General features: G+C 35.7%; 1 protein-coding gene across 1 annotated transcript in view; it reads left to right on the plus strand.

Moving 5' to 3' along the window:
* The window catches only part of NDFIP2 (Nedd4 family interacting protein 2), a 64,483-nt gene that overhangs the window by 38,714 nt on the left and 7,659 nt on the right, over window positions 1-18,110 (plus strand). The window contains exons 3-5 of the mRNA XM_058548364.1: window positions 1,951-2,084; window positions 7,763-7,856; window positions 15,874-15,998. Coding sequence (XP_058404347.1) covers window positions 1,951-2,084; window positions 7,763-7,856; window positions 15,874-15,998 — 353 coding nt within the window. The remainder of the gene's footprint in view (window positions 1-1,950; window positions 2,085-7,762; window positions 7,857-15,873; window positions 15,999-18,110) is intronic.

Here is an 18,110-nt window from a genome sequence, read left to right on the forward strand (position 1 = left end):
CTTCAGCTTCTTAGTCAGTACTGTTATATTTTAAGCATGGCCAGTGCCAGTTTTCTGTGGAGATTATGTTCTTCAAGAGGTCACTTGATGGCTGGGTTTATAGATCTGAGCAACATCAATAATAATAAATGACATTTGTATCATGCTTCACAGGTCGCAGAGTCCTCTTAAATACTCTTCTATTCCATCCCACAGTAGCAAGTAATAGCCTTTCTGGGTCCGTTTTATGGATGAGAAGGTGGAACTTCATAGTGCTTAAATGATTTGCTTGAAGTTACACAACTTCTAGGAAGAGGAACTGGAACCAGAGCTCCCCAGACTTTAAATTCTGTAGTTGAGAACTACTGTCTTAAAGTGTAGAAAAATAAGTAAAATTAATAAGTAAAAATTAAAGCTTCCCAACCTTCATCTGTTCCTGGTGGGGATATTTTTTCTAACTTGAGTGTTAAAATTTTAAGAAAACTTACATACCTGTTGTTAATGTAAAAGATCTCATCTTGAATAATGTATGTCATTGCAGTTTTTAAAATTTATAATTTTAATGTTTTTGCCTTAAAATTCATAACCATTATTTTCACTTAAATTTTGCTTCTACTCTAGTCTTCAGAACTAAAGAAATCTATTTACTTGACCATGTATGGTGTTTTTACATCCTAATAAGAAGTCTTTTCTAAGAATTTATGACTCTTGTGCCTTCTGGTGGATAACGTTCAGTATTATACTGCTACTACCACTTCCTGTCGTTAGATTAAAAATTGCCCAACTTCAGATCCTTAGCTCTTAATGATAGCGTTAAAAAAACTTACTGCAAAACCTATATACATGAGAATACAATGGGAAAAGTATTATTAGAGTGAAACGTGTTTTCATGTTGGAAATGCAAGAAATTCTGGTAAAGATAGAGAAAATCGTAAACTACTGTAGAAAATGTAAAAATAGTGTTGTTATAACAGAGGAAATCACAGAAGTGATGTCAAACATTGTGGTATATGCTACTTTTAGAATCTACCTGTTTTTCATGTCAGTTATTCTAGCATAAGTCTAATCAGTTGATTGACCTATAATCTGTCATTTTACTTACACTACTTAAGTTGGCAATAAGTGATGCAGTTTTTTTTTTTTTTTTTTAAATAAGTAGTCTGTCCTTACTGTTGTAATATATTTCTGGACATCATATTTCAAAAATAGTTTAAAAATTGATGAGGAATCAATTCTTCATAAAAAGAAAATCTAGTGAGCTAAGTAGATGTGGGAAAAATGGGAGGAGAAAGGGACAAGAGTTTAAAATCATCAATGTTTTAGCAAAGGGAAATACCAGGTTTGCTTAGGAGATTCGGACAGTTGCTAAAATTGACCTGTGTAGAAAAATTAACCTCTTATATACTATCAGAGCAAAGAATTTGGAGTCAGGAAATCCCTGGGTTCTGCCACTTACTGGTTGTGTGATCCTGGGCAAATGACTTAACTTTTCTGAACCTCAGAGTTGCTAAGATTAGTGTATAGAGAAGTGGTATATTAAGTGGCTAGTACTATATAAGTGTTTTTTACTATTATTATTGATATTTCTACTTTTTTGGTTGTGAGATTATGGGCAAGTAAATTAAATTCTTTAAGCATAACAGTAGGCACATAGAGGATGCCCATATATGGTTACTTACCTTCTGTGTCTTGCACAGATTTTCCGAATCTCACTCTTGATGTTCTTGTTTTGTATATCAGCCTTTAGATGATATTTATCAGTCCTTTCTCTTTATAATAAATGTAGGATTAAAATTATAATTATGATTGTAGTAGTACTTTGTATGTTATATAGTTTGTAACGTAGGACTACAAATAGCAGTAATAGTCTTTAGTGGCCTGTTGTAAATGATTAAATTGTGTTTTTGGCTATAAAAATTATGTTAAATAGTTTATTTTAATGGTTATCCTTTTTTAATCTGTTTTCTTCAGACACAGAAGTTTACAGTGAGTTTTATCCTGTGCCACCTCCCTACAGTGTTGCTACCTCTCTTCCTACATATGATGAAGCTGAGAAGGCCAAAGCTGCTGCAATGGCAGCTGCAGCAGCAGAAACATCTCAAAGAGTGAGAAAATTTTATCATTTCATTTTGAGAATATTATTTTTGTTAATTGACATGTACATTTAGTAATGTCAGAAATAGTTTTCTGTGTTTGAGTGTTTGTGCATGTAGAGTTTTAGTATTTTCTCCACTACTACGTATGTGTGTCATTATTTTTTGGTGAAATTGGCACTCTCCTAGTTAAATTCACCTTCTCCATTCCTTGACCTCCTCACTTCTATTTCTGTTTCTGTTGATCTTCCCCTGCACCCCATCTTAGCTTGTGGTCATCCTACACCTTATCTTTGCCAATACATTTATCACTTCCTAAATTTTGATTTCTCTCATCTTGTGTGCTGACCTTCAGACCCATCCTTCTGACTCCCTCAATCTAGTTATCCTCTTCCCATCAACCTCTTCACTGTGGATGTTCTTAAGAAGTTTCCTCCTTTTATAGTTTAGATTTTGTAGTCCATAACTAATGATAGATCATCTTTTTTTCTATTCATGTTTTATATATTAGCATAGCCAGTCTAATGATTCTATGAATGAACTCAAGGTAGGTTAAAAAGCACAGAGAAATAAGTTACAAGGTCGTTTAATTATGTTTGTCTATTTACTTTGGTTCTTTTTTTCTTTTAACACTTCCAACTCTAGAATATTGGAATGATAGTCAAGGATTCCCCCTACCCTTTCTTCCTCATCTTCCTGACTTAGTAATAGAGTCAGTGGTGTACATGTATGTTGTTACTTGTTCTGATAAAAGGATTGGCTGTCTCAGTAGTGGAGAATCATTGAGATGCATGTGTGCTATTCTATAGGCAGGTGAAAGGTGGAAATTATCTACATTTTAGTGTGGCTGCAAGCAAGACTAGGGTTTGTTGCCTTTTTTTTTTTTTGCTTCAGACCTTAGAAATGTCATTTCAGATCCCTGGATTCATCCCATGTTGTTCAGGAAAAAGACACAAAAAATCACTTCACAAAGGAAAGCTGGAATTAGGTGAGGGGCAGAGGGAGGGAAAGGGTTTCTGTGTACAGCATTCTCCTCTTGCCACCGTCAGGCCAGAGCCTAGTGAGTAGACTATGTGATGGGCGAGTGTTTTTCCTGGATGGATTTCTTTCATTAGCTACAACCCTTTCCATACGTGCTCCCGCTCCCATCCTCCAACACACACACAGTTAAATGTCAACATAAATAGCTTTGGGCACATAAGTAAAGACAGTAAACCTCAAATTTATTATTTATGTCTTTTACTTCTGAGGAGGAAAGTAAGCCTCTGTTAAGACAGTGGCATAAATATAGCTCAGTCAATAAGGATTTTTGGTGCCGGGAGGGGAGCATCATAGAGAAGGAGGATAGATCTATAAAGGGTGGAGTTTCTATCAAAATTACCTCTAGGTTGCTTAGCACATGTATGTTTGTACATGTATTTGTATAGATGCACGTACTCTCAGTGAAGTGGAAGGACAGTAACTCCTTTTCTTAGGGAGTGTCTCCCTAGAGACCTTGGAAATGGCAAAGGTCCTTAAAGGGTGTTACAGACCTTGAGTCCCCTACTGCCCTAACTTCCACACAATAGGATAGAACTCGAAAGAGAAAGTAGGAAGCAATTAAGTCTTGCTCTCTGTGCTTTGAGAAAAGCATAAAGATGATTCTGCCTTTTGGAGAGAAAACTCTGAAGTGTTACTATTCCATCCCTTCACTGTCATCATTTCCTGTGTCTTGTTTTTGAAAGTAATGTGATCCCCAGCTTGAACTGGAACATGTCCATAAAGAAAAGTTTTCTGTTTTCACCTGCTTCTAATATTGTAACTCTGGCTTGTAAGGATTGTGGAAAATTTAATAGAAAGCAAAATAGAATTGTACACAAGAGACTAACTTAGGTCCTTGTAAAAAATTTTTAAAATTCATCAGTTTGTAACGCAATGCTCCAGTACCCTCTTTCTGCAAAGTATGATTATGAGTTTCTATACCTGATTCAGATAAAAAACTGGTCTGATTAGTATTTGGGTATATTCAGCTGTAAATGAATCTCAGCTGGATGTGCTGAAAGCTTATTTCTTTTTTTTTTTTTCTTTTGTGATTAAGATCAGCCCTGAGCTAACATCCATGCCAATCCTCTTTTTGCTGAGGAAAACCGGCCTGAGCTAACAACTATTGCCAATCCTCCTCCTTTTTTTTTTTCTCTCTCTTTTTCTCCCCAAAGCCCCAGTAGATAGTTGTATGTCATAGTTGCATATCCTTCTAGTTGCTGTATGTGGGACGCTGCCTCAGTATGGCCGGACAAGCGGTGCGTTGGTGTGTGCCCCGGATCCGAGCCCGGGCCACCAGTAGCAGAGCGCACGCACTTAACCGCTCTCACTGAGAGAATGTAGGTAGCCAGGAGACCTGGACAAAATGCTGTTTCCTACAGTTTCCTATTTCTAATGTGTAGGGTTGCATGTATAATTATGGGATGATTAAATAGATGTATGGAAATGAACTACTTTTTAGTATTTCTATGAAAAATATTTGAATTCCAAATAATTCACTTTATAAAACTTTTAAAACATGGCTTGTTCGTCGGTTTCATAACTTTATAGTGGGTGGGTTTTTTTTTTTTGTACCCTGTTTTAAATTGTGTGTCAGTAACTTGTCTTTTGACATAAAAACTGGCACTTGATAAATTGTGAGCAACTTTGTTTATATTTCCGGCACATAGCTCTTTTCTGGCACATATTTGGTGCTTAATAAATGGCAATTAAATTAATGACTGCTTTCTTTAAATTAGCCAATGTGGAAAATTAGAAAGAAGAAAATACCACAGATATTCTATTACAGCTCTTCATTTTAAAATACTTTGGTGACTTTTACCAATTTTAGAATTTATAAATCAGAGTTTAATGTAGTTGAAATTATTACATATTTACTATCTTTTATTTTTTAAGCATTTTGTATAAATATTTTTCTGTTATTTTAATATATGAGTTAAATTCCATGGAAACAATATACTATAAATTAGCGGCCATTCCTCTTTAGTGAACAGTTACATTATTTGCGGATGTGTGTTTGTATGTGTGAATGTTTTTCGGTGTTAATGTTGTAAAGGACATTATGTCTTTGTGCATATGTCTTCTGTATTTTTTAAAATTCTGTCCTATGATAAAATCTCTGGACTGATGTTTCAAAAGAGTATGAAATATTTGTATTTTTGCCATCATATTGATGGTGATTTTTGGGGGCTCATACTGTGCTTTAATGTTTATTTCTTGAATTAACTTGAAATTATATGAAATTTTGTTAATATGTATTTAATTACTGCCAATTGTTAAATTTACTATAAGAGAGTTGCCTAGGATATATGATTGCAGAATTTAAGGGGTCTTTTTACCCAAATAATGAACAATATGGTTTTGAAAATCTTTTTCTTCCAGGAAGGCAGCATACATAGTGAGACTACCATGATTGGGTGGAAAGAACATCAGTGTCCTGGATTCAAGTCCTGCCTTAACCTAACTAATTATGTGATCTTGGGCAGGGCGCTTAGCTTCTCTGAGCTTCTGTGTGTACTAACAGAAAATTGAAATATCAGCACTCAACTGAGATTATGTATATGTAACATGGAGATAACGTTTATATATAAATCAGATCATGTCACTCATCTGATAGAAACTCTGTAAGACCTCCCCAATCACTCAGTAAAATCCTGAGTCCTTTGGTGGACTCTCTGACCTCATTTCTTCCTATATGTTCTCTTATTTACTCTGGCCAACCATGCTAGCCTCCTTGTTGTGTCTCTAACATGCCAGGTATGATCCAATCTTAGGACCTTGGTGCTGGCTTATTTCTCTACCTGAAACACTTTCTCTATGAGATAGCTGCATAGCTAACTCTCTTACCTCTCCTTTAAGTCTTCGCTCAAGTTTCACCTCACTGAGGCCTATCTGACCAACTTATTTAAATTGTAACCCTTAATTTCATAGCATTCCTAAATATCCTTTCCTTACTTTTTTTTTGCAGAGCATTTATACCTTTTAATAATAGTATAAATAACTTTATTATGTCTTTGTTTGTTGTCTGGTTCCGCTCACTGGATTATAGGCTCCAGAAAGGCAAGCATCTTTGTTTTATGTACGTTCATATATCCCAAGTACCAGGAAACAGTCTTGTGTAGAATGGGTATTCCATCAATATTTGTTGAATATTGGAGGCAATCAGTGATAACAGGTTTCGTGTATACTTGCAGAGAAGTTCTCTGCATTTACAAGCAAATGCATTAATATGTTAGTATGGTATTTCTGTACACAAAAGGTATTGTGCTATACAAACGATTTTCACTTAATATATTTTGGAAATTGTCATTAGGATATTAAGAACTTTTTTGTTCTTTTAAATTTATTTTTAAATTTTTACGTTGCTTTTTGAATTTCATTGTATAGATATGCAATAATTTATTTCATCCTGTCAAGGATTATGAACGGTCTGAGATTTTTACCCTACTTGCATGGTAACTAATTAGCTTGTCACAGTTTTGTGGATGCTGGCAGAAGACACAAAACTGCTGGATCAAAGACAAAAACTTTGTTATTCACAACAGTAGTAGCCAGAGTATTAGTGTTTTCTCATACCAGTTTCCTGAGCCTCATTTCCCACAAGGCAACTCAAAGAGGGCCAAGTAATGTCTTCACGTGCAGCGTGGAACCCTGAGTGTAGGGAACCCAGTATTTTCTAATAGTCAGTAAGCATGCCTACATCTCTGCTCTGGAGAGAGACACTGTCTTTCTCTTCCAAAGCCATCTCCTGTATAAACATCCTTGAAAAGATAGTACAGAAAAAAGGCAGCCAGTGCCTCTATCTAGAAGACATGCAGAAACATGAAAGACTCTTGCAGAATTATCTCCTAACAATAGTGCACTATTGATGGCATTTAGATTTTGTCTAATCTGTTGCTCTTAACATTGCTGCAATGAATTATCTTTATTACATTATTTCTTGTAGGTGAGACTATATGTATATATTTGTACAATATATTTCAAGAGCTGGTATTACTGGGTCAAAGGGTGTGTACGTTTTTATTTTTGATAAATATTGCCAAATTACCAACCATAGAGGTTGTACCAATTTAGACTCCACCTTGAATTATGAAAATTCCTCTTTCCCATTTGGCAGTAATGTGGCAGTGTCACATCTGTCTTTCTAGGTATCATTTTCATTAATTTGATGCTATTCAATTTTTATCTTTTTTGTGTTTATCTTTATTTATTTATTTTTTTGTGAGGAAGATCAGCCGTGAGCTACCATCCATGCCAGTCTTCCTCTTTTTGCTGAGGAAGACTGGCCCTGAGCTAAGATCCATGCCAATCTTCCTCCACTTTATATGGGACGCCACCACAGCATGGCCTGACAAGTGGTGTGTTGGTGTGCGCCCGGGATCCAAACCCCGGGCCGCCAGCAGCGGAGTGCACGCACTTAACCGCTACGCCACGGGGCCGGCCCCTGTGTTTGTCTTTAAAGTTACTCTTTTCAAGGATGCCCATGAAAAATTTATACTTGCTAATATTTTTTGAGTACTTACTGTGTGCCAGACATTGTACTCATTATCCCATTTTGCCTATACAACATATTGAGGACATTAGATTTTATTTAAATTCTTATCTTTATACTTAAGATAGTAAAGTTGTGATTACTTTAGTGAGGTGTTCTAATGTTATATGTTTTACAGATTCAGGAGGAAGAATGTCCACCAAGAGATGACTTCAGTGATGCAGACCAGCTCAGAGTAGGTAATGATGGGATTTTCATGCTGGCGTTTTTCAGTAAGTGATCTTTCATTCCCAAAATATTTTGCTTATGTTGGCTGTGTGTAAATTTAAAGTAACATAGACAGTGAAGAAAGGCAAATATTGTTAGTGTGTGTCTACTTTGTTCAAAATGTAAATTGTGTCTGATATTGAACTGTGATGATACATTACAATACTAATCTTAGAATTTATTAAACGCTTACGAGAATAACTGTGTATTGTAGTCATTGTGCTAGATGCTGACTGTATAGAGATACATAAACATATTTAAGCTAAATATATTTTTGTGTGAGAAATGCTGCATGTCCATTCAGTGCTGTAGGAGCATGTTGAATGAAACTATAAATTCTGCTTTTGGGGCAGAGAACTTCCATTTGAGTGTCTTTAAGCAGGAGGAAGGGTTGGAAAAGGAGATATTCTGGGCAACTGGAACAATATGATTTGAGACATCAAAGTTTGAAAGTATGTTTTATTTGTGGGGAATGGTGAGTAATTAGAAGACCAGAAACCTAAGTAATATTTTTTAACATCTTGCAAAATTCTTAATTTAATATTTGACTTATAAAGTAGATTTAAGCTACTTGAGGGAAGACTGTGTTATAGTCTTCACTATTTCAATTCCTAGCACAAGGATTGGCACATAGTATACTCAGTAAATAATATTATGACACTCAAACTGTTTAAATTGCTAAAATCAGTTTTGGAAACCCAATATTTCTGTAAGTAAATGTATTAAACTTATGATATGGTTAATTCCTGTCCTCAGCCTAGTTAAATGATTGAGCTTTCATACCTTCTTTGACAGAATGCTGGTTTAATTCATTTTAACTTTAAGGTTTATTTTGATAGTAAAACTGAGAAATAGTTTACTTATTTAAAGTACCACATTCAACTTTAAAAATAGAAAATATAGAAAATACATACTTCCTGAGTTGAGTTACTTTTGAGTCTGGAAATTCACTTACTTTTTGCTCCATTTTGAAATGGTTTCTTTCTTTCTTTCATTTCATCTGCTGAAGAATAGAAGTAGATAACCACTCAGAAATGGGTGGGTGGGTGGGCAGACAGTTATATTTTTCTCTTCAAATTTGCTAAATTATGTTCAGGTTGGCAACCAGCTAATGTATATGCAAAATAAAAATTTTGTCCTTTTAGTTACAATTTGTAGTTAAATACGATGTTAGGTACGATGAAAAGGAAATGAATACTTTGGCTACAAATAACTACTGTTTTATATTATTAGTCTAGTGAACCTTGGTTTTTTTCTTAGTTTTAGTTCAACTGGTAACCTTTTATATTGATAACAGGCTACTCATATATTTTGTTTACAAAAAGAGTAGCTTAGGGGCTGGCCCGGTGGCGCAAGCGGTTGGGTGCGCGCGCTCCGCTGCGGCGGCCCGGGGTTCGCTGGTTCGGATCCCGGGCGCGCACCGACGCACTGCTTGGCAAGCCATGCTGTGGCGGCGTCCCATGTAGAGTGGAGGAGGATGGGCACAGATGTTGACCCACGGCCGTCTTCCTCGGCAAAAAGAGAGGAGGATTGGCGGATATTAGCACAGGGCTGATCTCCTCACAAAAAAAAAAAAAAAAAAAAAAAGAGTAGCTTAAACATTAATTCCTTTCATGGTTATGTCTTTTAAGAATTCTTAATTGGAAAAGAAGGAATTTAAATTTATTTTAGTATTTGTAGTAGAAATACCTGTTTCTTAGGAATAAAAACATGTTATTTGATACCATCTAATTGACTCAGAGCTTAGTTGTTATTTCTCCATTTCTATATTTCACTTAACCCTACTATCTTCTTTTTAATCTTTTTTAGATTTGAAAACATTTTACTGATAGAACCGTGTTGTAAATGTATGATAACCTAAACACTTGGTTGACCTTATATTTGGCCAGTGGTGGTATATTAATTAATATAAATATAAATACATATTTATATTTAATCTATTTAATGAAAATTATCTGACTTTTACTACATTTTTAGTAAATTATGTTTCTACAACTTATATTTTTACACTTCCTATTCTACAAATATTGCACCACTATTATAACAGTAAAATTATGAATTATTTTTCACCTTTAGTTTCTGATATATTTTCTCCGATAGTCTGTAGGCCAGTGTTTAAGCTTATTTGCTTTGATAAGTATAGATTTGTTTGTAATCACTACCATCTAGTGGCTGTTCTACAAATTGCAACTTGCTATATTTTCCATGCTCCTTAAACTATATAGAAGCTATTGTCTAGATTCTATTCTGTTGTATTTTTCTAAGGTCCAGAAATAGATTTTCTTTAATGTAGTTTATAACTTAAATAATCATTTCAGGTTATATAAGTTGTGAAAATAAACCTACAGTGAATATCAATAAGAATATAAAGATAAGACAAATTTATCCCTATGCAGTTTAGAATTAAATATAGTGAAATTGATTATTCTTTATCTGGGAACTTATTGTCTTTGAAACCTGGTGCATTTATATGTAATGAGAGTTTTTCTGTGTTCAAAAGAATTAGTAAGTGCTCAATATTAATATATGTATATTCATTCATTAATTTTCATTTGTTTATTTTCAAAGCAAGTATAAAAATTTTAAAATTTAAAACGTTTTTAACTTTTCATTTTGAAATAATTTCAAATTTAGGAAAAAGTTTCAAAAAGTTGCAAATTGCCATATAACTTTCATCTAGCTTTTCCAAGTGTTGACATTTTGTGTAACTTCAGTCCAGTGATCAACATTAGGAAGGTAACATTATGAAATACTACTAACTAGTTTATAGACCTTATTCAAATTTTGCCAGTTGTCCCACTGATGTTCTTTTTCTCGTCCAGGATCGAATCCAGGATTACACATTGTATTTAGTTGCCATGTTCCCTTAGTCTGCCTTAATCGGAACAGTTTTTTAGTCTTTCTTGGTTTCTGATGACTTTGATTCTTTTGGAGAGTACTGACCAGTTGTTTTGTAGAATATCTCTCCATTTGGATTTATCTAATGTTTTCTTATGATTAGATTCAGGCTATGCATTTCTTTTTTGCAAGAATACCACAGAAATGACGTGCCTTTCTCAGTGTGTCATATCATGCGGCAGTGATCTAGATATGTCTTATTACTGGTGATGTTAATTCTCATCAGGTTAAGGTGGTGTCTACCAGCTTTATTCAGTATAAAGTTACTGTTTTCCCCTTTGTAATTAGTAAGTATCCTGTGGCTATTGAAAATTTAAAAGTATAGACTTACTAGTTAATGGATAAACTATAGTACACAGTTGCTTTCTAGGTTATCCTGTTAACCTCTATGGGTAGGTGGGAAGTATACAGAATAAAAAGATCACTGGATAAAGGGGGTAAGAGACTTGGGTACTAGCTGTAGTTCTTACTTGCCTGTGACTTTATGTGGAACTTAACTGTTCTAAATCTCAATTTGCCCTTCCGTAAAATGGAATTAATTCTGACCTTGCCCTTAACAGGCTAATGTGAGGATCAAATAAGTTAAAATATATGAAATGTCATAAATTATAGAGTGCTATTAAGTGAAGGTGGTGGTAATGTTCTCCTTCTGCATCCTTAACTGGGAATTCACCTTTTAGTTATAATAAGTAATATGATTTAAAGTGATTAGCAGCCTTCTTTCAGATGTCGTTAACCTGTCTGAACCTGCCTGATTTGCTTTCTTATTAAGAAGGGCACTCAGAAAGTGAATGCAGAGAAGTGTAATCAGAGTAACACTAAGCATTCTTTACTAACTTTTCTGAGTTAATTGCCCTGCTCCCCTCCCACTTGCTCCCCCAAATCGTACTTTTTCTAAGGAATATAGGCTATATAAGCCTGTTAGGTATATATTATGTTCTTTGGGTTCCATCTTGGGCCTTGCTGTGTGGGAAATAGGTGTCCTGTACCTTTTTTGTGTGTGTGTGAGGAAGAGTAGCCCTGAGCTAACATCTGTTGCCAATCCTCTTTTTGCTGAGGAAGATTGGCCCTGAGCTAACATCTGTGCCCATCTTCCTCTAATGTGGGATGCCTGCCACAGCATGGCTTGATAAGCGGTGTGTTGGTCTGCGCCCGGGATCCAAACCTGTGAACCCCGGGCCACTGAAACGCAGCACACGCACTTAACCACTATGCCACCAGGCCAGCCCCCGGTGTCCTATACCTTTTAAAAAAGCGTCCTTATTTTTGTCCTAGGTTTCCAGGTGAGCATGAATGAAGTAGAGCTGAAAGCAAGTTGTTCTTGTCTTCTTTCCTAGGCATGTATTTGTTCACCTGCCTTCACTACATGCTATTTCTTTTATGGATTTTACACACTTAAGATTTAGTGTACATTTATTAAATTCTCTTTCTTGCCAACTCAGATATGTCATAGAGGAACCAGAATTGAATGCTTCTGCCCTTTCTGTACTTTATAGACCTATTCAGCTTTACTTTCTGTGTTATAGACCGAGGGGCATAAAAAGTGAATCTGTCTATGTTCAAGTAGCCACCAAATTCATTGCTTTCCTGGTGCTTAAACCAAGTAAAGATGGTTAAGTTATATATTAGTCTTTTTGGGCTGCCGTAATGAAATACCAGAGACTGGGTGGCTTGAACAGTGGAAATTTATTTTCTCACAGTTCTGGAGGGGACAAGTCCAAGATCAAGGTGCCAGAAAACTTGGTTTCTGGTGAGGGTTCTCTTTCTGGCTTGCAGATGGCTGTCTTCTTGCTGTGTCCTCACATGGCCTCTTCTCTACATGTGAATGGAGAGAGAGTTCTCTGGTATTTATTCCTCTTCCTTTAAGGACACCAATCCTGTTGGATTAGGGCTCTACCCTTATAACCTTATTTAACCTTAATTACCTCCCCAAGGACCCTATCTCTAAACACAGTCACATTGGGGGTTAGAACTTCAATCTATGAATTTTGAGGGAACACAATTCAGTCCATAACAAGTTATATCGCATGAGCACAGCTTACAGGAACCCATTCTGCTGGCAGAGAGTAAAAAGAAAACATGATGCCTCTTATTCCTAGTGTGAGTATGTACATATACAATGATATGTATAATAGATATTAGGAAGTCTGATTTTGAAGAAATTGGATAATGTTTGAATTATTTTTTCCCCAAAGCTAAACATATGCACACTCAAAGATAAAAATACACTTTTGAAATATTTTGCTGTTTTGGATTTTCTCCATCAGTGCTTCCTATGTTTTAACAATGTGACATGTTTACTAAATGGTAGAATGTTTATAGCACACTGAGATAAAGAAGTAAGGTGGTTAGGGCTGGTGCCCATCTATCTGCTGCCCCAGACCTCACCTGCCTGCCCTGAGGGCTGAGGAGAGAAATATCTCAGCCTGTCACTAGCACATATGTGGCACACCAGTTGGAAATCTGTACTGCTATTCGTTAATATAAATTCTTTATTTTAAATAGATATAAAATTATTTTTGATTGACTGTTATATGTTTTTCCCCACAGCTAACACAAATATTAGCCAATTAGATATAGAGCAGCTGTGTCTAATAGAATATTCTATGACGATGGAAATATTCTGTATCTCCCCTGTCCAACATGGTGGCTACAAGTCTCATGTGACTGTTGAGCGCTTGACATATGGCTAGTGTGACTGAAGAACTAAATTTTTAGTTTTGTTTAGTTTAATTTAAAAATTAATTTAAATTGTTTTTTTTTAATACTGAGGAAGAGTCGCCCTGAGCTAACAGCTGTTGCAAATCTTCCTCTTTTTCTGCTTGAGGAAAATTAACCCTGAGCTAACATCTGTGCCAGTCTTCCTCTATTTTGTATTGTGGGTCGCCGCCACAGCATAGTTGACGAGTGGTCTCGCTCTGTGCCTGGGATCCAAACCCGAGAACCTGAGCCACCGGAGTAGAGTGTGCCGAACTTAACCACTACTCCACGGGGCCAGCCCCCTTAATTAATTTAAATTTTAATAGCCTTCTTTGTAGAGTAGGATGAGTTCATGAGGCAGGAGGAAGAAGCAGTGTGGCTTGTGGCATTGGATAGCACAGGTACAGAGGATAGGTACTGATCGGTATCTAGGTTAAAAAAAAAAAAAAAAAGAGTAAAAAAGCTTTATTTCCAGTAGTGTCTCCTGAATATTTTTTGCAGAAAAGATAGGACCTACTCTGTAAGGTGGAGAGATCATTTTGTGTGGGTAGTAAGGATGGCTAACATTTCTTTAGCAATCACCATGTGCCAGGTTCTGTACTGTGCTCTTTACATTCATTATCTCACTTAATCCTCTTATCAGCCTGGTAAAGCAGGTGCTTACAGATCAGAGAACTGTGGCTCATAGAAGTCAGCAGTGAGTCTAAGGTCACATATCTAGTGAGTGAACATTGGGACTGAAACACAGGTCTCTTATTTCAGAATTAATTCTTCTGACTATTGCACCACATAATACAGCTTCCCATAAATGATCAAGAAAGCTGCGACTAGAAGGCATTAGGAAGGAAGAAATTATAGGAGTAAGGGAATTGCTTTGAAGAAGTAGCTTTTTTCATTTAAACTTACTATAATGTGTTTCCTCTTTGTCTTCAAAATTCTGAAAAATCAGAATTTTTCTAGGTAGTTTACTTTGTTCTCCCATAGGGTTGGTTGAAGATACTTAGGGTAAGAGGATGGGCACTGAATAGGACCAAACCTGGGCTCAAATTGATCTTTAGTTTTATTATTATTACTATTATTATTTTGATAATGTTGGTATCTTAGACACAAATAGGGCACTCTGATTATATCTCAAGGACCTGTGTCAGAATGGTTCCTACTCTAAGTAGTAGAAAACCCTTACTCAAGTGTTTTAAATAGTTAGGAGATTATCTCATAGAACAAGAAGTCCGTGGACGAACAGACCTCAGGCACAGAAAGTATTAGTGCTGCAGCTCTGCTTGTGTTTGCTTTTCTTCACTCTCCTCCACTTGGTGTGATGGTTTAGTCCGCAGGCTGATAGCAAGATCCCTGCAGCAGTTCCAGAGATTACATCCAAACGTGACGTCCAGTGGAAGAGGAGGGGCCATTTCTTCTTTTTAAAAACTTTTATTTTAGAAATTCTCAAATAAACTAGGCAAGAGTATAATAAACCTCTGTGTATCCATCACCCAGCTTCAACAATGATCAATTTAGAGCCACTGTTATTTAACCTATATTCCATCTTCCCTCTCCTTGCTGTGTTTTTAAGAACCAAAGAATGTTTCTTAGAAGTCCTATTAAAAAAAAAATCATTGACAGAGTTTCTGCCTCCTGTGATTTTCCCAGACTATCAAGACCCACCTTTTGGGGCTAAGTATGAGATCCAGCCTTCCTTGAAATGAAGACTCTGTAGAGGTGGGTGGGTTCCTGGGGAGGGGGAGGGGAAAAACAGGTTTTATTAGGTAGGAGGAAGAGACAATGAACAATATCTACTCTGGGAACGATATTTTATCATTTATTTGGCTCATCTTTAATATTGCTTTTAAAAAAAACAATTTGATTGGCTAATTGCTTAGGCTGGACTTCTTGGGTGGGATCACATGGGAACTACATTGTGACCTGGTTTTTAGCTAGTTGAAAAATGCAGTTTCACCTATTGGTGATAAGCTTTAAGGAATTGATTCCTGTTGACCAAACTGACAAGAAATCAAGCTTACCCATTTGTTAATATATAGTAAATAACTAATATATAAACTGTAGTTTATAGAGAACACTTAATTGGTAAGAGTTAAAAGAAAGGGGGGCCGGCCCCGTGGCTTAGCGGTTGAGTGCGCGCGCTCCACTGCTGGCGGCCTGGGTTTGGATCCCGGGCGCGCACCGAGGCACCGCTTCTCAGGCCATGCTGAGGCCGCGTCCCACATGCAGCAACTAGAAGGATGTGCAGCTATAACATACAACTATCTACTGGGGCTTTGGGGGGGGGGATCTTTAAAAAAAAAAATAAATAAATAAAGGAAAGGGAATTGCTATTTCCATTAAGCAATAAAGTATTGTTAATATTATGTCTCTGTTAATTTGTTTCCGAAGTGTGGTCTTTAAAAGAACTATTTCTCTTGCTTTTAGTGGCATTTATTTTCAACTGGCTTGGATTTTGTTTATCCTTCTGTATCACCAATACCATAGCTGGAAGGTATGGTGCTATCTGTGGATTTGGCCTTTCATTGATCAAATGGATCCTTATTGTCAGGGTGAGTGTCTTGATAGCCTCTATCACTTTTATCTCTAAAATTAAAATATGTGAAATTTCCTGTGTGGTTCATAAATGTTCATTTTATATATATGAATTCAATTATTTCAAGACTTGTTCTTAACTTCTATACTTATTGTAGTAATCTCTGTGATGTGAACATTTTATAACTTTATTATATGAGAGCTTGTTAGTACATAGAAAGAGCTTTGAAATCAGAAAAATTTGAGTCTGAATCTCAGCTTTTTTTATATCAGTCTTCTAACTTCAAGTTTTTAAGTTGTTTTGAGCTTTCGTTTCTTCATAATAGGCTGACAATAGCTGCCTTTCAGGATTTTGGTGAGATATGGAAATCCATAATATTAAAGTACCTTGCCCAGTTGCTGCGCAAATATATGTGCTCGGTAAATCATGGCTACCACTACTGTGATGTAGTGCAGGCAAGCCTAAAATCAGTTAACACATCAAAATTTCTATTGGTTAGTAAAATTATCATGGACTTAAATATCTTCTCACTCTTTTTTTTTTGTAACATTAAGAGCTCAAAAGTAAAGTACAGGCCTTTGAGGTGGCTGTCAGAACTTGTCTTTTTTTCCCTTATGTTCCTTGTTAATCTTTCTTCTCATTTTCCTGTTGTTTCTGTAAATCACCCTCTGTCTACTTCTTATCATTTACAAGATGGTGTGTGGAGAGATAACAATATGTCCTTTTCTTTCTCCCGTCTCAACGACTTTTCTAGTTCCCCAAATCATTCTCTGTAACTGTTGTACAGGCAGTGGTATTGTTAGCATAATTTTCCCCCAGCTCTTTACCTTTGCCTCTTCAAGTCCCCTTTTGGCTCCTCCTTACAAAGCTTTTTTCCTAGTTTGTTTAGGATAAGGCCTAGGAGAGTGATCAAGAGTGGCTTTATTTGTTGTTTTAATAAGTCTTAAAAGTTACTCACACATTTAAGTACTATTATACAATTGATAAAATACATAATTTCTGCGAATCATATTTAATTTATTTATCATATTTTTTTATTTACTGGTTCCTGATTGAATGAGTCAAATTCTAAAATTTTCAGTAGAATCACATACTAATATGTCAGCTTCTCTTAAGTGCTTCAGACACTTCAGTTGTGTGTCTGCATTATCAAATTGATTAAAAAATTACCTCACAAAAATATTGAAACTGTGGATTTAATGTGTTTATTATTTTTAAACTTATTTTTATCACTTCCCAGGGTTTCAGTAATCTTATCAGACTCTGTCTCTGTTCACACCAGATTATAGGTTGTGGTTATTAATCAGTTGATTCTTGGTTGGGACCCTGTGGACTGGCTTCTTCTAAGATGATTAAAACCTGAACCATTGTAAGAACTGCTCTCTGGCAGATTCTTGTTCTAATTTTACTTGAAAAAATGTAAAGTGGGTTCCCACCATGAGCATAAATCTGTTAGTTGTTATAGACCATATATAGATAAAGAGACAATCCCTGCCCTTGCACAAGTTATTACTAGAAAAACCTCAAAAGAGTTGGAGCTAGAAATATTCAACCCTGGTTATGTTACTAATAGAATTAATTACCATTATTCAAATGGGATTTCTCATCTGAGTCACAGAACACAGAAAATGATTTGAGGACTATTTTCTCAATTCTCCTAAGGTTAGTAAATTGCTAGTATCCTTCTAGATTCATAAAAAAGATGTTAGTCCATTATATGCATCCTATGCCTTTAGGGTATCAGGGCCTAATTCTCTTATAGAACCCCAGGTTGAGAAGGGGTTAAATTATCTAGTAGTCAATTCCAGTTAATATGATAAAATGGGGAACTTAAATTCAAAGACTGTAGTTTCTCAACGTTTCGTAAGGTATATACTAGCATCTAGTTTGATCACCAGTACTGTTTCCTTTTTAAATAGCTTTGCTGAATTAAGGTTATTATTATATCTTTAGTGTATATTGAGAATTGATGAAAGAAAAGGATTTTTAAAAATCTTTTGTATAAAATAACAGTAGCTGCCATTCATTGAGTACTTACTGTGTTCCTAGCATAATTTGTTACAAACACTAATTTCTTTAGCCCTATCTGAATAAGCGATGCAGGTGATAATCCAGCTGTTTTATTGAT

The sequence above is a fragment of the Diceros bicornis genome, chromosome 9 (genome assembly GCF_020826845.1).
Source record: "Diceros bicornis minor isolate mBicDic1 chromosome 9, mDicBic1.mat.cur, whole genome shotgun sequence".
NCBI classification, from domain to species: Eukaryota; Metazoa; Chordata; class Mammalia; order Perissodactyla; family Rhinocerotidae; genus Diceros; species Diceros bicornis.